At 46.9% G+C, this 24202-nt stretch overlaps 2 protein-coding genes across 4 annotated transcripts; both read left to right on the top strand.

Moving 5' to 3' along the window:
* Window positions 1-2438: 2438 nt before the first annotated feature.
* On the top strand, window positions 2439-7121 carry Dhh (desert hedgehog signaling molecule). The gene is made up of 3 exons (XM_051189837.1): window positions 2439-2967; window positions 5843-6104; window positions 6374-7121. Exons 1-3 carry the CDS (start codon window positions 2665-2667, stop codon window positions 6997-6999), a joined length of 1191 nt encoding a protein of 396 aa, XP_051045794.1. The 5' UTR covers window positions 2439-2664; the 3' UTR covers window positions 7000-7121.
* Window positions 7122-19490: 12369 nt separating this feature from the next.
* On the top strand, window positions 19491-22864 carry Rhebl1 (RHEB like 1). 3 transcript variants are annotated; one of them, XM_051189836.1, is made up of 8 exons: window positions 19491-19614; window positions 20178-20249; window positions 20771-20838; window positions 21103-21185; window positions 21274-21330; window positions 21583-21630; window positions 22122-22203; window positions 22357-22864. In XM_051189836.1, the coding sequence occupies exons 1-8, from the start codon at window positions 19563-19565 to the stop codon at window positions 22444-22446; spliced, it is 552 nt and encodes a 183-aa protein (XP_051045793.1). In that variant the 5' UTR covers window positions 19491-19562; the 3' UTR covers window positions 22447-22864. The 3 variants fall into 3 exon arrangements, 1 of the variants encoding a protein (XP_051045793.1); XR_007834849.1 differs by lacking the exons at window positions 19491-19614; window positions 20178-20249; window positions 20771-20838 and having other exon boundaries at window positions 21062-21330; window positions 21583-21664; window positions 22357-22398; XR_007834848.1 differs by lacking the exons at window positions 19491-19614; window positions 20178-20249; window positions 20771-20838; window positions 22122-22203 and having other exon boundaries at window positions 21062-21330; window positions 21583-22075; window positions 22357-22440.
* The last annotated feature ends 1338 nt before the right edge of the window (window positions 22865-24202 follow it).

Genomic DNA, 24202 nt, shown 5'->3' with positions numbered 1-24202 from the left:
GTGCCACCCCTAGGCAGGTAGTCCTGGGTTGCATGAGAAAACACGCAGAACAGGCCTCCATGGCCTCTCAGGCCCTTCCTCCAGGTTCCTGCCTTGATTTTTATTGTTTTCATTTTTTATTTTATGTCTATGAGTGTTTTGCCTACATGTATGCATGTTTACCATGCATGTGTCTAGTCCCCTGGGAGGTCAGAAGAAGGTGTCAGATTCCCTGAAGCTGGAGTTATGGATGGTTGTGAGCCACCATGTGGGAGCTGGGAACAGATCTAAGTCCTCTAAGAAGAGCAGCAAGTGCTAACTGCTGAGCCATCCCTCCAGCCCCCTTAAGTTCTTGTCCTGACTTCTTCGTGATGGACTGTGATTGAAACTTTAAGCTGAAATCCTTCCTCCCCAAGTGGCTTCTGGTCTTCGTCACAGCAGCGAAAACTCTAGGACAGCTATGTGGCTGAGCATGAGGAACTCCTGATCCTCCTGCATTTGCTACCTCCTGTTCTCTACAGCTCTCCTCACAGAGGAGCTGATTAAAGATAGGAATTGGTGGGTATGGGTTTCAGGATGAGGCTGGGGGGGATTGGAATAGATCCCATAGTCCAGAGGGAGGAGACTGAGGACAGAAGGTGAAAAGAACTGGTCCCCATCCTCTTATAGACTAGGACTTTAGGTGTTCACTCCTTTCAGCAGCTTCCAAATGACAAATTACCTATTCAAAATGCATTGTGCAGGATGAAGTCCGTGCTTGTAATCCTAGCACTCAGGATTTCAGGACCACCTGTTTTGTTCATTAGGTGTTTTTTTTTTTGTTTTGTTTTTTTTTGTTTTGTTTTGTTTTGTTTTTTGTTTTTGAGACAGGTTTTCTCTTGTGTGTAACCCTGGCTATCCAGGAACTTGTTTTGTAAACCAGGCTGGCCCTGAACTCAGAGGTCCACATGCATCTACCTACAGAGGGCTGGGATTAAAGGTATATACCACCACCACCAGACTTTAGGCCATACATCTTTTTTGTTTTGTTTTTCCAGACGGGAAAACAACAGCTTTAGAGCCTGTCTTGGAACTAGCTCTATAGACCAGCTGTCCTCAAACTCACAGAGATCCACCTGCCTCTGCCTCCCAAGTGCTCGGATTAAAAGCATGTGCCACTACTGCCAGGCTGGGCCACCCATCTTAATAGCAAATTTGAAGCCTGCTTGGCTACATGTGACTATCCCAATGGAAAAAGAGAAATAGAGATATATCTCAATTGATAAAGATCAGTTGTGTGCGTACTTAGCATGTGTGAGGTCCTGGGTTTTTAAATTACTTTTATTTTAAAGGTTAAAAGGTTTTATATGTATGGATGCTTCATTTGCATGTATATCTGTGTACGGATTGCATGCCTGTTGTCTGAAGAGGCCAGAAGACAGCTTTGACACTTCCCTCCCCCACCAGCTGGAGTTACAGAGGGTAATTAGCCTCCATGTGGGTGCTAGGAATCTAACTCAGTTCCTCTGGAAAATCTGTCAGTGCTCCCAACTGCTGAGCCATCTCTCCAGCCCTGGAGACCCTGGTTTTGGTCCCACTACCACATAAACCTGGTATGGTGGTACATGACTAATGCCAGGATTGGGAAGCTGGAGAATGAAGGAGAAAACGTTCAAGGTCAGCCTTCTATGAAGTGAGTTTGAGCCCAAGTCTGAGCTACATTAGATTCTGTCAAGAAGGAGGGGAGGGATAAAAAGTGACCCTTGAGTGCTTAGCAAAGATTGGGGGACACAAAACTGGAAAAGTGCTGGACCAGCAGGTCAAAGGACTTGCCACAGTGAAAGACAGAACTGAATTTTCAAAAGTACTCTGGCTTCCACTTGGTGTGCTGTGGCATGTGCCTACACACACACACACACACACACACACACACACACACACACACACACACACACAATGCTAAACTGGATTGTGAGTATCAACCTCTGTTCCCCAGAAGATACAAACTCACTGAGGAAAATGACCCTCTGGGATCCAGTCTTGGTTATAGATAGTGTAGCGAGGGTGGAACCAGGGAGAACTGAGGACCACAGGAGAGGAGGCTTTGATTGTGTGCCCAAAGGGCTTGGATGGCCTTGAGCAGAAATTGGAACTCAGACTTCCTGGATGACAGCAGAGGGCATGGCCTGCCAGAGTTGACTTTGAGAGCAGAGGAAGATAGTTTGGTTCCTAATTTAGACTCGGAGGTAGAAGGATGCTTATCCAGACAGCCAGGACTGTAAAGCTTCACGGATTTCCTAAGCAGGTGCCTGCATGGTTTCCAGGATGGGACACACTTCAGTGGAGTATGGGAACAGTGGTGACCGCTAGATCCCCCGCCCGGGTGGGAGGGGGCGGGACAGTCCTGGAAGAAGGGCGGGGGGCGTGGCCAGGGACCACTTAAGGCGGAGTCAGGGCCGTTCTGGGAGCACCGAAGCCTGGCAGCAGAGGCTGGCTGGGCCGGCACTCACCATCGACCCACCTGCCCTGAAATGGTAGCCTATCAGTAGTAGGTTTCGGGTTGCCCGGGGCATGTAGGCAGAGTTAGCGACTGCCAGGTGTTCGGAGCCACAAGCGCTCCAGGTACTCTGGGGGCTTCTATCTGCGGAGATGCCCAACTGACAGGAGTGCTAGTGAGGACCCTTTCGACACCACTCCACTGAGCCCATGGCTCTGCCGGCCAGTCTGTTGCCCCTGTGCTGCTTGGCATTCCTGGTACTGTCTGTCCAGAGCTGCGGGCCGGGCCGGGGACCGGTTGGCCGGCGGCGTTACGTGCGCAAGCAGCTTGTGCCTCTGCTGTACAAGCAGTTTGTGCCTAGTGTGCCCGAGAGGACCCTTGGCGCGAGTGGGCCAGCGGAGGGGAGGGTAGCAAGGGGGTCTGAGCGCTTCCGGGACCTCGTACCCAACTACAACCCCGACATAATCTTCAAGGATGAAGAGAACAGCGGGGCTGACCGCCTGATGACAGAGGTAAGGAGCGCGTCTCCCCACCTGCTCCCGTGCGTAGCACTTCAGTTTTTCTACCACAGTCCTGGAGAATGAACTGTCACTTCATAAACTAAAATAAGACCTCCTTCACTACATCCTTCAAGAAAGCAAATAACCTGCTGGCTGATAGTGGTTTGGAAGTATCCAAACGAGGAGAGGCTGGGATGGGGAGGGGGAGGAGGAACTGGCTAGTGAGAGTGAATCTGGGAGAGGCTGGAGGGAGGGCGGGGAAAGGAGGATGGCGGCAGGCGAGACGGGAAATGGCTGAGGCGTGGACCGGGGGTCAGCCACCGAGCCAGGCAGGAAGGGCTGGGGTGAGCTGGGGGCCAGGAGCTAGCTAGGGTAGGTAGCCTACAGAAGGCTTTACACTTAGCCTGGCTCTTGGCCTGATGTCCAAAAGCTCTATGAGCCAAAAAGAAGGGGGCTGAAAAAGGGATGGGCAAGAGTCAGGTTACCAGGCCATCTATCTGAGAATGGGGTGGTCACGAATTGTCCTTGGCATGAGAGAGGTGTCCTAAACCAGGACAGGCCTATATTAGAATCTAAACAACAGACTGTGGGTAAAAAGCAGTCCTAAGGACACACCTGAGAATTCAAGGGTTCCTGGGCCGTCCAAACAGTTTAGCTCCAGAACTTTGGTTTGGATAAATAATTAAATTCAACTACCATTATCAAGCACCTATTACAGATGGGAACTGAACCTACCTGGAATAAGCTGAGCTAGGACCTGAAAAAGAAGGACCCCTCTGTCAGTGTTCTAGGGTGTCAGCTGAAAGGAAATTCAGAAGAAGACATATTTCTCCAACTTCACCCCACTCCTCACTTTATATCTGAGAGCTGCCCGCCCCCGGAGGAAAAAACAATTTAATCAGGGCCACCGCACAGCTAAATAGTGGTGTTGCTGAGACTAGAATTCAGGACTCTGGTTCTGAGTCCTATATACTTTCCATTACACCACCTAATTGTGTGCAGTGGGAGGTGGGGGAGAGGGAGGGGTACGGATTTCCTCTAACTAACTGCCATAGCTTTCCAGGTTACTTTGTTAGGAAAACCTGTACAGGGAAGAAAGTAAGTTTTTTTTTTTTTTTTTTTTTTTTTTTTGAGACACTATGTAGCTCCCCCCCCCAATTCAGGACAGGCCTGAAAGGCCTGAAACTTGCTATGTAGAACTCACAGAAATCCTCCTGTCTCTACCTCCTGCTTGTTGGGATCAAAGGTGAGAACTAATCACTTCCGGGCCAAGAATTCCTTCTTGCTCCAGTGACAAAGTTGTTCTTTTTCCAGAAACAGAAGGGGCATTCCTTTCCCACCTTGGTCATGGAACATTGTGGTTCTTCCCTGTGGTGGAAGCCTGCAGCAGAGGGATAGGGATACAACAAGCAATAGACTTAGGAGGCCTCAAAAGGCCCAGGACCCCCTCCCCCCCCCCCCCCGCCAACACACACACACACACACACACACACACACACACACACACCCAGTCTTGCTTATCTCCCACACCCTGGCTGCAAAAGGACTCTATTGAGTTGGCTCTGTACTGGGCTACTGCCCCCGCAGGTCAGGGCCTTCTTAGGGGACAAAAACGACACTAAGTTGGAAAGACTTGTCCTGCGCCTCTTCAGAGGTGCAGTTGACCAGAAGAGAGGGTAGGGGGAATCCCCCTCCAGCAATCATGTAGAATCCAAGTTCGAGGTGAGAGGTGAGAAGGGACAAAGAAAATTGCTGTGGGCGCTCCTCTTGCGCTCCTGCTCCGTGGTGTCGCATCTCTGGTGTGTGCCAAGGTCTCCAACTCCCAGACCGGAGCCGCCAAGATAACTGTGGCCTCCCTCCCCCGGGGGTGCAGGCCTGTGGCTCCTTTTCCTCCACTCCCACCCAGCGCGGGGAGGTGGGATAGCTCCTGCCATTCTCAGGTGCTGCTCCTCCCACGCCTTTCAGGGCTGATTCTGGAACAGAGATGGGAGAGATGGGGGCTCTCAGGACTGACACAGTGGCAAGCTGGCCACGCTGGGGGAGGGGACCTGGCGGGCGGGAGCAGGGATGTGGGGCGCGGCGTTCTGCCCTTTCCTCTCCCTGAGCTGGGGCGGCTGAAAAGCGCCTTTGTAGCTGGAGCTGCTGAGTTCGCTTCTCCCGACGCGTTCCCGGCCTCGGCCCGAGATTCTCGCTTAGTTAAGTCATCCCGGAGAATGGCCATTGTACTTCATGCGGCCCCCGCCACCCAACCCTTTTTCCAACAGCCTTGATCCCACGCGCCTCCTCTTGGGCACCTCTGTAGGGGCGCACCCAGACCACCAATGGGTTAATGCTAGAGGCTGAAAGGAGGAGGAGGAAGGAAGGAAGGAAGGAAGCGATGCCCAGTGCCAGGGAAGGCAACCAAACAAAAGATGAATCAGACAGAGGGAGGGCAGCTGGGGCCCGGGGCGGGGGTCAGGCTTAAATAGGGCTCGATTGGGGAGCCAGGCCCTCCCTAACCAAACTTCCACCCTCCCTCTCTACTATGGTTCTTTCTCTGATTGGACTGAGGTCCTGGAACAAATAGGGGTGAGAGGCAGTCATTGAAAATGGGGGAAATAGCTAGGTATGGGGACCCCCCTCTCAACCTCAAAGGATTAACTCCATGGTTCGGTTCTGCAAGCATGCCCTCGCAATGAAGTGCACATTGGTGACTACACCTATTCAAATCCTCCTTCCCCAGGACACTCTAAAGCCTAGAGGCAATGAAGTTGGTCCAGAGAAAAAAGATGCACTGATTGATGCCTTAAGGGTCCCTTTCACCTCACCCTTCCCATCTATCGCCTGCCCGGAGATAGTAGCGATAGTGGGGAAACTGAGTCCTTTATCTACTCCACCCCCCAACCAGCGTTGCAAAGAGCGTGTGAATGCTCTAGCCATTGCGGTGATGAACATGTGGCCGGGAGTGCGCCTACGCGTGACTGAAGGCTGGGATGAGGATGGCCACCACGCTCAGGACTCACTCCACTACGAAGGCCGTGCCTTGGACATCACCACGTCTGACCGTGACCGCAATAAGTATGGTTTGCTGGCTCGTCTAGCAGTGGAAGCCGGCTTCGATTGGGTCTACTATGAATCCCGAAACCACATCCACGTGTCGGTCAAAGCTGGTAAGGTGGTGATCAGGTTCATTCAAAAGGGGCTCTCTAGGGGAAATCAAGAGCCTACTATAGCTTTCTTCCTACCCTCAGGGGATCAAACAGACCAAATGGGCATTAGTGTTGTTAAGCCACCTTCCACTTCCGCTCAAGGTGGGGCTAGATCCCTGGGAAATTAAATTGTCCGGGACTGGTGAGGTCTGCGTTGGTCTTGAGCCACATCTTCGGGATTCTGTATTTGCTGATCTGCGCTTAATTTCTTTGTGGTTGCTGGCTTGCAGATAACTCACTGGCGGTCCGAGCTGGCGGCTGCTTTCCGGGAAATGCCACGGTGCGCCTGCGGAGCGGCGAGAGGAAGGGGCTGAGGGAACTCCATCGTGGTGACTGGGTGCTGGCCGCGGATGCAGCGGGCCGGGTGGTACCCACGCCGGTGCTACTCTTCCTGGACCGGGACTTGCAGCGCCGAGCATCCTTCGTGGCTGTGGAGACTGAGCGGCCTCCGCGCAAACTGTTGCTCACACCCTGGCATCTGGTGTTCGCGGCTCGCGGGCCAGCGCCTGCTCCAGGTGACTTTGCACCGGTGTTCGCTCGCCGGTTACGTGCTGGGGACTCGGTGCTGGCTCCCGGCGGGGACGCGCTCCGGCCGGCTCGCATAGCCCGGGTGGCGCGAGAGGAAGCCGTGGGCGTGTTCGCACCGCTCACTGCGCACGGGACACTGCTGGTTAACGATGTCCTCGCCTCCTGCTACGCGGTTCTAGAGAGTCACCAGTGGGCCCACCGCGCCTTTGCTCCTCTGCGCCTGCTGCATGCGCTCGGGGCACTACTCCCCGGGGGTGCGGTCCAGCCGACTGGCATGCATTGGTACTCTCGACTACTTTACCGCTTGGCAGAGGAGTTAATGGGCTGAGACATCCTCCAGGCTGGGCTAAAACCGACACTGAGACTGCTAAGATCTGGGGATGTGGGCAGCAGGTGATGCTGATTGGGAGAGTGGGTAGCAAAAAAGAGGGAAACAAAGAAGGGCTATACTAGAACTTCTTGTTTTGAGGGCATGTTTTAGCTGAGAGGAGTGGTCCCCTGGACCTTGATAACTGGGTTTGCTGGTAGGCACTCTTTAATGAGGACTGCATCTTCCCCAGTGCCTCAGTCCCACCCGATAATTTTATTTCTATTTATAAATTGTAATATAATGATCTGCTTGCCCAGCCCACCAAGGTGAGGACCTGGAGTGTGGCGTTAACACTGTTTGACACAGCCAGCCAATCTGACATCTCACACTCTCACATTTTCCTGCAGGTAGCTTAATAAAAGGAAGGCTTATTGAAAACCACCTTCAGTCAAAGAGGAGAATCGGGACTAGCCAGAGTCAACACCTTATATTGTTCAACTCTCCCTTCTTTCCCAGCAGGACCTTTCAAATCCATTAGCTGCAGAGGGTGTCCCAACCCATCAGCAATAGGCCAGAAATGCCCTGCCTTTTTGGTGCTGGTCCCATCCACAGCTGGGACCAGAACTGTGCTTATGAGTATATATACCAGCTGGGGGTGGGCCGGGCTTACTGAGGGAGCATGAAGATTGATGCTCAAACATTTGGAGTCTTCCATAAGCTGTTCTGGTTTATCCCCAATAGACTATGAATCAGCCCAGTCGCCATTCTGCCTGCTGATGAAGAAGTCTGCTTTTTTTTTTTTTTTTTCTGGGATTTTGCTAAGCCAACTCATGAACCATGGGCATACCTTAGTGGCCAAAACAAAAATCCTAGAGTGACCAGGAATGGTGGCACATGACTATAATTCCAACACTCTGGAGATGGGGAAAGGACAAAGCAGAAGGACCATCAGTCCTGGTGGCTACTCTGCAGATTGAGTTCTCATCCCTCTTCCTTTCCCTTCTCTTATTACTGGCTGTTCTTCTTGGGTGTTTGGGGGGATCTTTAGGTTCTAACATGGCAGACTCCTGGAATATAGGTAGATTAATGTCCCTGAGCTAGGAATGCACAGGAAGGACTGCTCTGGAAGTGGGGTCTGTAGGATCTGAGGGATGTAATGTGAGCTTTCTGGCTGAGATAGTCAAGGTACTTCCAGGGACTGGGCCCAAGCCTGCTACATCTAAGTTACCAGGAAAATTGACTTTGCTCTGAGCATCTGAGTCCATCCTATATATATGCTGCCCTCTGGTGGCATTAGAGAGAATTCTTAGCCTAAAGATACAGGCAAATATTCCATCCACCACCACATACACACTGTGGACCAAAGGGGAATGTATCCAATGGTGCACCAAACTTCCTCACAAGAGCCATATCCCAGAAGACAGAATTGATGCATGGGCTTGTTAAGCTTTTGGCACTGTATCACGGTGTTGGGAGCCTGTGAGGGACCTGCTGGAGTCCGCCAGGGACCTGCTTGCTTCCCTTTCAATCATTGGTGGTTTTTCCAGCCCTTCTGCCTAGTTCAGCTCTGTGCCTCTGGGAAGCAGGAGGTATGGGTAACTATGTAGATTTCCTCATGTCCCTCACTCTGGTGATCCTCAAATCTTGTGGTTCAAAGGTAAAAGCAAATGGAGCTCCAAATAGTGCCTCAGAAAGGTGTACCCACTCACTAATGTCCTCAGTGCACATCCTCCAAGTACCCCTTTCCTGGACTCAGAGACACACCCCAAATAATAGCCTTTTCTATCTCTTTTTTTACCTTCCTGTCTGTTTCTTTTGGATCCTGGTACCTTTTGTCTTATCACCCAGGTGATGAGCAATCTGATAAGCTATTAGTCTGCCTATGTCCATGGTCAACCTGTGTTTATTAATTTCCTAAGTACTATATGAATCTAAACCGCTGAAGCTAAAGCCTTTAACCAGAAAACCATAATGGCTGGCTAGAAATATAGCTCAGCAGTAGAGCATTAGCCTAGTGTACATAGAGCCCCAAGTTCAATCCCAAGTACCACTCAAATGTCTATGTATGTATTTGGGGACAAGGAGAACAAATTGGTTTTCATTAAATCACATCCTGTAGGTTACTTCCCAGACTCGAGGGTCACCTTCTCTCTAACTTCATCCCTTGAGGCCCTTCCCCTCATTCTGCCCCCTTGAGGCCCCTCCCAGAAATCTAAAGAAACAACCCCCCCAAAAAAAACCAAAACCCACACTGTCTGCAAGCAGGTAAATGTACCATCTGCTTGAAGGGGGTGGGGAGCACACTAACTTGCTACATAGTACCTTCCAACCACAGCAACTCTTTCCAACACAGGAATTGAGCAAACATGGTCTATTTGCATTCTTTTCTGGTTGCTGAGTTGTCTATACTCCAGTAAAAGCATTGCCAATGCAAGCATTTAGGGGTTGAGTTTTGTTTTGCTTTTCAAGCTGGGCATGGTAGCTGGTATCTATAATCCCAGTATTGAGGGCCAAGGCAGGAGGATTGTCTCAAGTTCAAAGGCAGCCTGGACTACCTAGTGAGACCCTGCCACAAACATTATTTTTAAAAATAGATGCAACATGACACATTTGGACTTGTTTACTTATTAGGAGACTTAGTCTCCCCTTGAACTCATAATATTCCTGCCTCAGCTTCCAGAATGTTGGGACTGGATTTGTTTGTTTATTTGTTCTTTACTTCTTAGCCATTCCTCTATCCAAAAAGGCTTGTTATTGTTATTGTTTCTGATGCAAGATCTGTTTAGCCCTGGTTAGCCTGGAGCTCTCTCAATAGATTAGGCTAGCCTCAGGTTCACAGAGATCCAGATCTCAGTGAGGGAATTAAAAGTGTGCACTAACAGGCCACAGTACCCAGCCAAAATTACTTGTAATTATACTCTTTTTGTGTGTTTTTTTAAAATAGTGTTTCTCTGTGTAGCTCTAGCTAGTCACTCTGTAGACCAGGCTGGCACAAAATTAGAGATCTGCTTGCCACTGCCTCCCAAGTGCTGGGATTAAAAGCGTGCACCACCACCACCACTACCAGGCTCTTTTCTCCCCTTCTAAGACATGATATTATTCTGTAGCCTAGGCTTAGAGTTCACTGTGTTGCTCAGACTAGTCTCCAACTCCAGGCAGTCCTCCTGTCTTAGGCTCTGGAGTGCTAGGTGTGAGCCACCACATCCAGTTCAAGGCAATGAGCTGTAAGTCCTTATCTGTCAAGGGTGCCACAGCCAATACATGACAGAATAGGAAAGGTATATACGAACAAGAGGAGTGTTCTGATGGGTGGGTGGGATCTGTGGTCTTACACTCCTGTTCATTTTGCTTGTTCCTCTCATGACATCACTCTAAAGTCCCCATAGCCCCACACACACACCTCAAAGTAGCAGGGTTATTCTATCTTAAGCAAAGAAATAATATAATCCACTACATGAGACATGAGAATAGTGGTAAGCATGAGTGAAGATACTCAGGGAACCCTCACATCTTTAAAAAAAAAAAAAGATTTATCTGGGCAGTGGTGGCTCAGGGCTTTAATCCCAGCACTTGGAGGCAAAGGCAGGCAGATCTCTATGAGTTCGAGGCCAGCCTGATCTACAAAGAGAGTTCCAGGACAGCCAAGGCTACACAAAGAAATTCTGTCTTAAAAAAACCAAAACTAAAATAACAACAACAAACCCAAAAGATTTAATGATTTATTTATTTTCTGTGTATGAGTGTTTGTCTATTTGTTTGTATATGGACCACATGCATGCCTAGTGCTAATGGAGGTCAGAAGAGGACATCAGATACCCTGGAACTGGAGGTATAGTTATGAATCACCATGTGTGGAGGCTGGAAAGCAAATAAAGATTCTTTGCAGCAACAGCAATTGCTCCCCAGAGAGATGGCTCAGTAGTTATGAGAAGAGAAATGACATTTCTCATTTTCTCTTTTGAAACCTTCATGTTTAATTTCTTTTGTGAGTGTGTGTGGATATGGGTGTATGTGCATATGCCAGGGTGAACATGTAGATGTCAGAGGACAGTCTTTTAGAGTTGGGTCTCTCCTTTGATGAAGTCAGTTCTAGGAATTGAACTCAAAAGACTGTCAGGCTTGGCAGCAAGCACCTTTATCCACTGAACCATCTTATTCATTCTTATTTCTTGCTTTCATTGGCTCTTCTACATGAAATGGCTATCCTCCTTAATTAAGACTATATAGCCATCCAGTTAAGGAAATGCATATTGTTCAGGTTTCTGGCAGGCTAGTAAACCAGTAAAGAAAAGGGTAAGAGGGTCCAAGGTTCTACATCAATGGTAGAGCCCTTGTTTAGCATGTGCAAAGCTCTGGGGTTGATTCCCATCAGGACAGTTCTTTTCAGATTAGAGAGAAAGGGAAGTTTAGTCCTGCAATGTGCTGAATATATGGGACTTCAAGAGAAGTAATCAAGGTTAAATGAGACAAATGTAGTATCTCATGTCTGTGATCAGTGTTCAGGCAGTTGAGGAGTGAGTGATTGCTTACTCTTCAAGAGTGGTCTGAGTATACAGCCAGGCCATTCTGGCTGATAGAAAGAGACCCTGTTTCAAACAAACAAACAAACAAAAGGTGGCTGGAAGCAGAGGCACACAGATCACTGTGAGTTCAAGGCCAGCCTAGTCTATATAGTGAGTTCAAGACTAGTCAGGGCAGCACAGTAAGACATGAGACCCTGTCTTTAAAAAAAAAAAAAAGAAAGAAAGAAAGTTCAGGAGTCAGTAGTGGTGGCTCATTCTTGTAATCCCAGCACTTGGGAGGCAGCAGAAGCAGGAATCTAATTAGGGTCCTCCTTGGAGGCCATGTGGCATCCATGATTCCCTGCCTGAAAAAACAAACATCAAATCAAAAGGTTAAATGAAGTTTTAACTGTGGATGGTGTCTTGATGTTATAAGACTAGTGCACTTGTAAGAAGAAATAACAAAATACCCCCACACATCTTTTTAATTTATTAATTTTTTTTTATTTTATGTGTGTGTTTTGACTGCATACAAGTATGCCATTTCTTGTAGTTCTGCTATATGCCAGAAGAAGGCATTATTCCCTTTAAACTGAAGTTAGTTATAGCAGTTAGAGAGCTGCTATTTGGGCACTGTGAACCAAATCCGTGTCCTCTATAAAAGTAGCAAATGCTCTTAGCCACTGAGGTACCTCCCCAGCTCTCCCTACCTCTTGAGGAAGAACCTTAGGTGAGAACATAGGGGAAGACTCTGTTTTGAACCTTTACTTGAAACTGAATTTGGAAGAACATTGATGTTGGACTTCCAACCTCCAATATAATAACAAATGTAGGGTTTACCTATTATTATTCTTTGGTTTTGGTTTTTCATGACAGGGTTTCTCTGTATTGCTTTGGAGCCTGTCCTGGAACTAGCTCTATAGACCAGGCTGGCCTCGAACTCACAGAGATCCTCCTGCCTCTGCCTCCCAAGTGCTGGGACTAATAGTGTGTGCCACCAATGCCCAGCTTATTTATTATTATTCTTACAAGAGAGGGTCTCATGCTGCAGCCTATGCTGGCCTGGTGCTCACTTTTTAAATCAGGCTGGCCTTAATCTCATGGCAACTGTGCCCCAGTCTTCCCTAGTGTTAGGAATACAAATGTGAGCCAGGATGGCCAGCTAATGTCTGTGATGTTTTATCATGATAGCTAAAGAAGAAATACAGGCTTCCAGTCTTAGGAAGAGACCAGTGTTAAAGAAAGACTTCACTTAATGAAAAGAATCTTTTCCTTTGCTGGGTGTAGTGATACACACTGCAACCATTCTCAGGATCGGAAGCAGGAAGATCAGAGGTCTGGCTTTGGCTATATGGTGAGTTTTACTGCAGTCTGAGATTCTGTCTCCAACAACAGAAGGATCTGGAGAGACAACTCAGCCATTAAGAGTACTCACCTACTAGAGTTCAGTATCCAGGAATTGTGCCACTGACAACTACTTGTAACTCTAGCTCCAGGGGTGGGGGTGGGGTCCAGTGCCTTCTTCTGGCCTCTGCAGGCAGTGCAAACATGTGTATACACATAATTAAAAACTAAAAATGTAATCTTTAAACAAAACAAAAAGGTTCTTGAAAATCATCTATTTTTCATACATAATTTACTTTTACTTCATGTATTGGTATTCTGCCTATACATGTATAAGGGTGTCAGAAGCCCTGGAAATGGAGTTACAGGCAGGTGTGAGCTGCCATGTGGGTGTTGGGAATTGAACCTAGATCCTCTGAAAGATCAGCCAATGTTGCTAACCACGAACCATCCCTCCAGCCCTCCAAAATAACAAAAACCCAGAAAAGGGGGCGCTGGAGAGATGGCTCAGCAATTAAGAGCATTGCCTGCTCTTCCAAAGGAGTTCAATTCCCAGCAACCACATGATGATTCATAACCATCTGTAATGAGATCTGGTGCCCTCCTCTGGCCTGCAGGCACACATGCAGGCAGAACACTGTACACATGATAAATAAATAAATCTTTAAAACAAAAACACGAAAAGGACAAAAGGATGAAAACAGGAAAAAGAAAATAAACATTTCGAACATTTCTGATTAAGAAACTTGTATGGATCCCTATGGGTTTTGTTGTTTGAGTTTTATTTTTTGAGACAGGGTTTCTCTTTGTAACAGCCATAGCTGTCCTGGAACTGGATCTGTAGACCGGGCTGACCTCGAACTCACAGAGATCCTCCTGCCTCTGCCTCCCCAGTGCTGGGATGAAAGGCGTGAGCCACCACTGCCCTGATCCCTGTTTTTTGTGGACTCTGGTTTATTTTCTAATAAAACCTTCCTCTCCAGGGGGGAAACTGAGGCAGCTGTCTATTGAAAAAAGGGCATGAACCAGCTATGGTGGCACATACCCTTAATCCCAAAACTTGGAAGGCAGAGGCAGGAGGACATCTGAGTTTGAGGCCAGCCTAGTCTACAGAGTTCCAGAACAGCCAAGGCTACACAGAGAAACCCTGTCTTGAAAAACAAAAACAAAACAAAAATATTTAGAATTTTGAGCTAAAGATAAAAAGTAATTGAAGAATTAGAAGCACGGGATTGTCTTGCTGAGGGTTGTAATTAAACTTGTATTTTTTTTCTTTTGATGCCAGCTGATTTTGTTTATTCCCTTGACTTTTTGAGACTGGGTCTCTCTATTTATCCCTGGCTGTTCTGGAACTCACAAGATCCACCTGTCTTCAGCCTCCTGAGTGCTGGGATTAAAGGTGTGAAAGAGAAATCGAGGGTAGAAGAGATAACCCAGTGTCTAACAGAATTTGTTGCTTTTGTAGAGGACCCAGCAAAGCATCTCACAATTGCTTGTAAGTCCAGTTCCAAGGGATCTGCCATCCTCTGGCCTCCACTTCCACCAGGCATGCAAGCGGCACACAGACATAACATATAGGCACAACACCCATACACAATAAAGTGAGTAAAATAAAAGAGAAACTGGCGCTGGACAGGTCTTTTGGGTAGTCTTTATGTCTGCATGGAGTCTCTAGTCTGAATGTCTGAGTCTCCTTGCTAGAGTTTCAGCCGTCGTGTGTAGGAGATGTTCCCACTCTCATGCAGTGTGTTTTAAGAACAGATGGTGAGATAGTGCAGGGAAGTGAACAGGGTGGGATAGGAACAGAACACATTCTGATACAACACCTTTAGTCTTGGTTTTGCTTCTTTGGAAACCAAGTCCAAAGTTTCTCTAAACCTATCTCTGTTGGGCCCCATGACCTAAGTACAGCATCCAAACAGAACTCTTTAGAACTTTCTTTGTTGTTCTCTGTTGTGTTCAAGTGGTCCTATGAGAGCCTTGGCTTACCACAGGCTAAGACAGGGCCACCACCCTAACAGCCAGTCCTGGGCTAAACACTGCAGCTGCCTAGAGAACAGCTGCTTAAGCCCTTAGCAGCTGCAGCAGCTGACAATAATCCACCCCCCCCCACACACACACACAGGTCCCTTCCATGTTGTAGTCCTTGGCTAGTCTATGTGCTCCCATAGACTTTTTTTTTTTTTTTTTTTAAGTCAAGTCAGGGTCTCACTATGTAGCCCTGGCTGTCTGTCTTAGAACTGGCTATATAGACAAGCCTGGCCTTGAACTCATGGATAACCTCCTGCCTCTCCTGGGACTAAAAGTGTGTACCACCATGCCTGATTTAAAATCACTAAGGTCTTTGAGAGTGAGTGTGTATATATATATTTTAAAGTCTCCTACCTACTTTTCCCCGCCACTGGTGGCTCCAACCCCCTTGTACTGCTGTAGGAAGTACAGTGTGAATCTGAATCTCACACACAGTCTCCTCTTTCTCCTTTTATAAACTAATGTGGATGGAAGTTTTTTGTTTTGCTTTCCCTTCTTTAAAAAAAAAAAAAAAAGATTTCTTTATTATGTATACAGTGTTCTGTCTGTGTGTGTGCCTGCAGACCAGAAGAGGACACCAGATCTCTTTACAGATGGTTGTGAGCCACCATGTGGTTGCTGGGAATTGAACTCAGGATCTTTGGAAGAGCAGTCAGTGCTCTTAACCTCTGAGCCATCTCTCCAGATCCTTGTTTTGCATTTTTTGGTTTTTTTTTTTTTTCCAGACAGAGTGTCTCTGAATTGCTTTGGAGCCTGTTCTGGAACTTGATCTCTAGACCAGGCTGGCCTCAAACTCTGCCAGCCTCTGCCTTCCAAGTGCTGGGGTTAAAGGTGTGTGTCATCAACACCCGGCCCAGTAATCACTTTTAAACTGCTTTTCATGGGACAGTGATTCTAAATCTAAAAACCCACAGAGCGTATATGTACTTCTAGGTTCTTATCAATTGTGTTCTTTTTTTCTTTTCTTTTTCTTTCTTTTCTTTCTTTCTTTCTTTTTTTTTTTTTTTTTTTTTTTTTTTTTTTTTTGTGCATTGGTGTTTCCCTGTATGTATATCTCTGTGGAAGTGTTAGGTACCTTGGAAATAACAGACCATTGTGAGCTGCCAGTGTTTGTAACCCCTGAGCTATGTTCTTAAGGAAGAGGCCAGGAGGAAGGGCTGGACAAGGGCTGGAAAACAGGGGGTACTGTAAGATTTAAACAAGGTGAATTAACACAAAAGAAGAGGTTGGATTCAGGGATTCCTGGTGCTGTGACTATCAGGCTTTGCAAATACCAGTAGGCTTTATACTGTGTTAAGGATATTTTATACCACTCCCCTTTCTGATTGATGTGCAAATTGAACTCTTGCTGTCTTGCTTTGCTAGTCTTGAGCACCGTTGAGATCCTCCTGCCTCAACTTAGTCTCAACTAAGGCAATAGCTGAGACTATAGGTGTCTGCCTACACAGAAGGCTTCAAAGACGGAGTTATTTGAGTAGATAAATGAATGCAATGAAGTTTTAGCTTTCGTGAAAATGGTAGGATCAGACTTGAACTTTAAAAGAATTGTTTGAGTTCGAGACCAGCCTGGTCCACAGAGCAAGTTCCAGGCTCCAAGAGAGAGAAACCCTGTCTTGAAAAACAAACAAACAAACAAATAAAAAACAATTGTTTGAGTTCCAGCATGGTGGCAGGCCGCTGTCTGCTAGTCACACAAAACCAGGTGTAGTAGTAGTTAGTAGCGCTGTTCAGGAAGCTGAAGCAGGAGACTCGTTGAGTCAGGCCAACTTGGGCCTTAAGTTCAAAGCCAATTCTCAGTTTTGCAGCAAATTTGAGACCAGGATAGGTAACAAGAGACTTGTCTCAAAAACAAACACATAAACAATCTAAAGTACAATCAAAATAAAATCAATACGGCTGGGGAGATGGTTCAGTAGCGTGCTCGACCCCAAAGTATGAGCACCTGAGTCTGATCTCCAGTGCCAGGCCAAAGGCTGCATGTGGAGTCCTGCTCTTGTAATTTCAGCCATGGAGAGACAACAGGAAGAGTCCTGGGCTCACTGGCAGATAACCTAGTCTCATGCAGTGCACATACATACATGCAGGAGAAAGAATGAATTGCTACAATAGTCCTCCATTCTTGTCAACAAATAGTCTATCTCTCCACTTGAATGGGGGTGGGGGGTGGAATCTGTGCCTTTTTTCAGAGTAATAATTCATGGAGGAAGTCATGTTATTGGATGGACTCCATGTCGAAAAGCCCAAGAGACTCTTGCCTTCTTCTGTGTTTTTGCCTCCATGTTAGGAAGTTCAGTTCCAGCTGGATCATTCATTGATGAAAGACACATGAGGGGGTGGGGGATGGGGGCAGAGACAGAGAGTCTGACTCAGCTGATAGCTAGCACCCAGGCCCAGATACTCAAGATCCTTCTGGACTTTCTACTTCCATTGAGACTTTAGCCCCATTAGCAAATAACAAGACAGCAAACAAGAGAGTAGCTAATTCAACCCATAGGTCCCTGAGAAAGAATACATTGTTTTTCTGGGCCTGCACTTGAAAGGCAGAGGCAACTGCATCTCTGGGAGTTCAAGCCTAGGGTCTATGACAAAGAGTGCTCTAGGGCAGCCTGGGCTACATAGTGAGACATTGCCTCAAAAACAAAAACAAACAAACAAAAAACCAAGAAAAAAAAATACCCAGTACTCGGGAGGCAGAGGCAGGTGTATCTCTGTGAGTTCAAGGACAGCCTTGCCTACAAAGCTACACAGAGAAACTCTGTCTCGCTAGGCATGGTGGCACATGCCTTTATTCCCAGCACAGGGAGGCAGAGGCAGGTAGATCTCTGTGAGTTCGAGGACAGCCTGGTCTACAGAGAAAGTTCCAGGACAGCCTCCAAAGTTAAACAGAGAAAACCTATCTCAAAACAAAAAAACAAAACAAAACACCAAACTCAATACAAACAAAGGTGTGTATCATGAAGCCAGTGTTAGTTATGATAATGATGCTTATTATACATCAGCAAGGCATAAACTTTTTAAAATTATTTTTATTTTATGTGAGTTGGTGATTTGCTTGTATGTTTGTCTGTGTGTGTAGGGTCCCCTGGAACTGCAGTTTCAGAGAGTTGAGCTGCCATGCGGGTGCTGGGAATTGAACTCCTGTCCTTTAGAACAGCCAGTGCTGAGTCATCTCTTCAGTCCCTGCTTTGTCTTTGTCTCTGTATGTGTGTATGCATGCATGTGTTCTGGGTGTTGAACAAAAGGCAGGCCTCATGCATGCCATTGTTATAACTCCAAGCTCTATGAATACTTTTAAATGCCAGGGAAACAGACCTTGTCTGTTATGCTTATCTCTTTCAGCAAACCTGGGGCAGTGTTTGGTCCAGGGCCTGTAGAACATACTCAATAGACTTTTTTCTTTTCTTTTTCTTTTTTTTTTTAAGACAAGGTCTCAGGCTCAAAATCACTATGTAGCTGAGGCCATAATGAGTTTGAACTCCTGACCTTCCTGACTTCACCTCTTAAATCCTGCAATTATAGGCCTAGGCCACTATGCTTGGCTTTTTTTCCCCTTACACATGAGTTTTGGGTGGCTTGATAAAATTATTTATTGTTTAGCCCAGGCTGGTCTTGATTTGACAACATCCTCCTGCTTTAACTCTCGAGTCTGAGATCAAAAAATATTTGTTCAGCCATATGGTGGTGGCTCCATACCTTTAATTCCAGCACTCCGGAGCTAGAGGCAGGCAGATCTCGGTGAATTTAAGGCCAGCCTGGTCTACAAATCGAGTTCCAGGTCAGCCAGGGTTGTTACACAGAGAAACCCTGGTTGTAAAAACAAAAACAAAAACAAAAAAGAAAACAGAGGCCTAGAACCCCCCTCTTTTTATTCAACACCCCCCCACCCCAGAGAAGGTTTCTTTATTTAGTTCTGGATGTTCTGGAACTCACTCTGTAGACCTCAAGAGATCTGCCGGTCTCTGCCTCCTGAGTGCTGTAATTAAAAACATGCGCCACCATTGCTTCAGAGGCCTAGAATCTTTTCAACAAAACCTGCAGCTCAAAGCTACCTGTAGTGCTGCAACCCTTTAATTCAGTACTGGGGAAGTAGGGGCAAGTGGATCTCTGTGAATTTGGAGCCACCATGGTCCAGTCGGGGTTACAAGGTGAGACCCTGTCTCAAAAGCACAAACCCAAAACCCAGTAACGGTCAACCACGGCAGGTATCTTCCTCTTCGTTTTGTATTTTTACAACTGGTGTTTTTTCCATCTAGCCTCTTTGGCTAGGTAGCAAACGGGAAAGTACCTCTAGGACCCCGATCTTCTTTCTCTTTCTTTATGAATGAACGGGTTCAGGTCTACGCATGCGCAGCTCCCAACGCTCCCGTTCCACGTGAGGCCCACCGGTCCCTCCTTGTGGGCGACTCCGCCCGCCCTCATTCTAATGGACCAATGGGTAGCAGCCTGGGGCGGAGCCGGGAGCCCGGGCCGGGTGTTCCGTCCCTCGCCCGCCCTTGGCGCTCGGCTCCTTTGCGTACAGCGGCTGTGTTGTGATCACGTGGGCTGTCCGGGGCGCGCTGCTTGTTTTGGTTTTCCTTCCTCTCACCGGGCGTAGCTTTGGTGAGCTTGCTGTCCTTCCCGGGCTCCACTGCTCCTAAACCTCAGCTGGTTGTTCGGGCTCTCTCGGCCCGCGCTCCTGGGAGGCCCTCGGGGCGGCGCCTTGTCATGCCGCTGGTGCGCTACAGGAAGGTGGCCATCCTCGGGTACCGCTCCGTAGGTGAGTCTTCACCCTGCCGAGAGCACCAGCAGTGGCACCGTTGCTTTGTGGCCAGAAGAGGCGCGCTGTCGCGGGAACGTGACACGAGGAGCCAATGTGGCCTGGGAGGAAGTCGGATTTACTGCCAGGCAATGGAAGAAGGGTGGAGGGATGTTGGAAGAGGAGCGCTCAAGGGTTAAAGTGGACCGGGCTGTATCAGTGGTCCCGGCTTTACTCTGGGAGTAGGGTTGGGATCGGCATTTGAAGGCGTGGTGGAGGTCTGTGTGGGGCAGGCACTTGCTAGGATCTGGTGCACTAGATCCTGAGGAGTCGTGGATCTTCCTAAGGGTGAAGTGGGGTTGGGCAGGGAAAGGCTTCCTGTGGCGCTACTGATGCATCCCATGCTGTGGAGTCAAGGCGTAAGGATGTTGGTTGTAATAGTCCAAGGGGACGCATTGCTTGAGAGTCTTAAACTGCCTGGGAAGCTGACCTGGGATGCATTTTGGTCCTGGCCACAGTCCGAAAGGACAAAAGGTGTTTATATAGGTGGATGATTGTATTACAACAATCTCTGGTCCTTAAAGGGAAGACATCTTTGGCACATCAATTTGTGGAAGGCGAATTCCTGGAAGGCTACGATCCTACAGTGGAGAATAGTGAGTAGTGTTCTTTAGTGTGAAGGAGATGGAATCTAGATAGACTGGTTGCCCTCTCCAACTCCATAATTTGATATTTCTTTGTTACCAAGGGGCTGAATTGCTTACATGTTAATCAGATCAGTCTGGGAATCCTGCAAGTGTCTAGGGCAGTGGTTCGCAGCCTTCCTAATGCTGTGACCCTTTAGTGCAGTTCCTCATGTTCCCCCACCATAAAATTATTTCCTGTCTACTTCATAACTGTAATTTTGCTACTGTTATGAGTTGTAATGCAAATACACAGGATATATATTTGACCCTCCAAAAGGTTGTGGCCCACAGGTTAAGAACCAATGGTCTAGACAGTGGAATTTTTAAGTATAGAATCTACTATATTAAAGATGAGGACAGCAAGAATCCTAGCCTAACTCTCCAGTTTCCTGGAGAGTTCCCTGGAACTAGTCTGTCTCTGTCATTCCCAGGGTCAGGGATATAAAGCAACACACATCACAGTCAAGAAGTTTTACTCTTTGTTTTTCCAGCTTACAGCAAGACAGTGACTCTTGGCAAAGATGAGTTTCATCTACATCTAGTGGATACAGCAGGGCAGGTACCAGTTGGGGTAGGGTGTCCAAATGTTGCAGTTCAGCCTTACTTACAGTCTTGTGGTCTGTGTGGTTCATGTGTGACATAGTGTGAAAAGGAAAACATTTTATCTGTTAACAGTGTGCAAGGCTCACTGGAGCCTGTTTCATAAGAACTTATTGAATGGGAGCAAGGAATGTCCCTGGGAGGGTCACCTGTATGCTATCCCACCCCCTTATACGATTTGAATGGTGTGGCTCTTAATAGTCATGTTTCTGTTTCTTGTCAGGATGAGTACAGCATTCTGCCCTATTCATTCATTATCGGGGTCCATGGTTACGTGCTTGTGTATTCTGTCACCTCTCTGCATAGGTACGTGACTAAGATTTTGAGTGGGGCTTGGAAGACTCAACAATAATCCTAGAACTGAGGTTAAAGCTCTGTCTCTTATGTTTTGAAGCTTCCAAATCATTAAGAGTCTGTACCAAAAGCTACATGAAGGCCATGGTGAAACTCGGTAAGTGGTCCCAGGAAATAGAGTATGGGCATGAGGGTTTCAAAGAAAGCAAACATGTGGATTCTTCAAGGAGGCTGGGCATAGATCATAGCTGGTCTGTTTGGGGAATCATCTGGCCTTGTTGTAGTTAGACTAGTTGGGGTCCATAGAGAATGGGGGAAGGACTTTTTTAAAAAAATTATTAATTTATTTTTTATATTCCAGGGAAAGTGCTCTTATAATCATATAATAGTAACTGCTGTTTCATCACAGGCTGCCTGTGGTACTTGTGGGGAACAAGGCAGATCTCTCTCCAGACAGGTGTGTAAACCTCTGCTGCTCATGGCAAAGGAAAGTAAGTTGTGCTAGGGATCAGTCAAACTGTAGTCCTTCCTGGCTGTGTTTGAGACAGGATCTTCACCATGTAGTTCAGACTGTCCTTTTAACTCCCTGTCCGTAATCCCCCATTTCAAGCTTCAGTCTTAATTTACCCATCATGCTTTTGTTTACATGTATTTTTTCTCACCTCACCCTCATTAAACCTGGGGGGAGGGGTGTGAAGGTCAAGAGGAAATCTAAATCTTAAAGAATTTTCAGAGAGCTTCAGACATTGTGTGTTGTTTTTTGTCTTTTTGTTTTGTTTTGTTTTTCAAGGCAGGGTTTTTCTCTGTAGTTTTAGAGCCTGTCCTGGAACTCTCTCTATAGACTAGAGTGGGCTGGAACTCACAGTCCAGTGCTGGAATTAAAGGCATGTGCTAGTCTACAGGTATTGTTATCTGCCTTTCATCTTTATGTTCCAAATTTGCTTTCAGAGAGGTGCAGGCAATTCAAGGGAAGAAGCTAGCAGAGTCCTGGGGTGCTACGTTTATGGAATCATCTGCTAGAGAGAATCAGGTGCTGAGCCTTAAGTCTAGACTTGGTGACAGTGTCTTCCTTACACATTGCTTGGTGGTGGGGATGGTGAGGGAGTGGTGTGTTTGCCTTAGAGCTGGGTAGTATTAGCACTGAACCAATTGACATACCTCTGAATCTGCTTATTCCTTGTAGTTAACTCAAGATATTTTCATCAAAGTCATCGAGGAAATCGCCCGTGTGGAGAATTCTTATGGGCAAGACCGCCGATGCTATCTTATGTGAGCTCTCAGCATGGAGTAGATTGTTTCTGCTGTAGGCGTTTTCCAGCCTGCAGTCAGGGGCAGACCCTCAGGACTTAACTTGTGTGGTTGCCAACTATGTTCCTGGTCCTGTGGGCATACTGTGTGGTGCCCTCATTTTTGCACACTCATCCCAAGTTCTGATAACCTGGATGTTAATGTTTACAAAGGGGCAAGGCGTCTCATGGACACTGGCTTCTAACTCCTTGTTTTTTAAAATTAACTTTTATAATATGTACAGTTGGATATGATATGAATCTTGAGCACTCATTATCCAGGACCCACCCTCCTGGGTAGTTTTTGGGTGTTGGTTAGGTAAGAGCATTGGTTGCTTGGCAGTTCTGAAGTAGAACTGGCTCCTGGGGTGACAGTGTGTATTTGCAAATAAACTGAGAAATCTTGTTGACTTCTTTGTGTCTGGGGAGAGCTTAGGAGCAATGGTTTCAATATTTAGTATGGAATCTTTTCTTACTCCCTGATTACGCAGGACCCCTAACCTAAGATTTAACTACTTGCCTTCTTCATCTATTTAGCCATTTTTGTTTTTCTATACTTCACCAATTTCTCTTTGGCTGCCCCACCCATCTAAGTTTGTGGGTTCTGAAGATCCCCCTTAACTACAGACATACTGCCCTCTAGTGGCCAGCTGCCATATGCTGACTAGCTGTTGTCCTGGGACCTTGACATTTGCTACACCTGAAGACAGAGGAAGCCCTTCATTTCTGGTGATATCAAAGAGAGTGGAAGTAGAGGCTAGAAGTGTGTGATTATCCAAGAAAATTGAGAAAAGTAAAAAAGTAGTGTGCTTGGTGGATATTCTGCACCCCTCATGTTTCTAGTCTCTGTATAGAGGTGTTTTCTTTTTTATTCATTTGCTTATCTTTTTGTACCTTGAACACCTTTGGAACTGTGCTATCTTTTAGGTGTCAAAGACATGTTTTTGCCATGTATAATTCACTGTTTCAGTAGGGTGGGTATTTCAGTTAGTAAGGGTGGGTCTTTTTTATACTTTCAAAATTATGTGTGTGGGGTGTACATGTGAGTGCAGGTACCTGAGGAGGCAGAGGCATCCGATTCCTGGGAGTTGTAGTTACCCGGGATGGTGAGTTGTTGGACATGGGTATTGGAATCTGCATGGGTCCTCCGTATAAGCTGAGCTGTCTCTCCAGCCCCAATCTTTGTTTCCCTTGACTACTCACCCATCCCCACAAATTCATCCCCAAAAGGAGTTGTAAGGGTTACCTAAGAGGCACCATAGAATAATAGAGGACAAAGACCTCTTCCAAGTGTGGGAAGCTGAAGTACCCAGTCAGCCTGTTCCCCATTTGTGAAGTACGTTGGCTTCAGGTACACCGCTGCAGTGTCAGCATTTTGAAGGTGGAGGAAGAGGGCCATCTTAGCCTGTATATTATGATGTCACATAATAGCCAGATACTCTACCACTGAACTATAGTTCCAGTCCTTTTTATTTTTTGGTTGAGACAGGGTTTCTCTGTGTAGCTCTGGCTGTCTTGGAACTCTTTCTGTAGACCAGGCTGGCCTCAAACTCAGAGGTCATCTGTCTCTGCTTCCCAAGGCCTGGGATTAAAGGTGTGTATCACTACTGCCCAGCTATTCCTTATTTTTAAAAAATTGTATTTTAAAAATGTGTGGGGGCATACCTTAACATTTAAATGGAGGTTAGAAGGCAACTTGCAAGAGTTGATTTCTCTTCTACATGTGGGTCCTGGGGGTTGAAC

Source organism: Phodopus roborovskii, unplaced genomic scaffold (assembly GCF_943737965.1).
Source record: "Phodopus roborovskii unplaced genomic scaffold, PHOROB, whole genome shotgun sequence".
Taxonomy (NCBI): domain Eukaryota; kingdom Metazoa; phylum Chordata; class Mammalia; order Rodentia; family Cricetidae; genus Phodopus; species Phodopus roborovskii.
This window is presented reverse-complemented; position numbering and strand designations above follow the sequence as displayed.

Coding starts and splice junctions, on each gene's coding strand:
- Rhebl1 (XM_051189836.1), top strand. CDS start 19,563: ATGCCGCTGGTGCGCTACAGGAAGGTGGCCATCCTCGGGTACCGCTCC. Junction 19,615..20,177: donor CCTCGGGTACCGCTCCGTAG/GTGAGTCTTCAC, acceptor TGGTCCTTAAAG/GGAAGACATCTTTGGCACAT. Junction 21,631..22,121: donor GCAGATCTCTCTCCAGACAG/GTGTGTAAACCT, acceptor ATTTGCTTTCAG/AGAGGTGCAGGCAATTCAAG.
- Dhh (XM_051189837.1), top strand. CDS start 2,665: ATGGCTCTGCCGGCCAGTCTGTTGCCCCTGTGCTGCTTGGCATTCCTG. Junction 2,968..5,842: donor CTGACCGCCTGATGACAGAG/GTAAGGAGCGCG, acceptor CCCCCCAACCAG/CGTTGCAAAGAGCGTGTGAA. Junction 6,105..6,373: donor CCACGTGTCGGTCAAAGCTG/GTAAGGTGGTGA, acceptor GCTGGCTTGCAG/ATAACTCACTGGCGGTCCGA.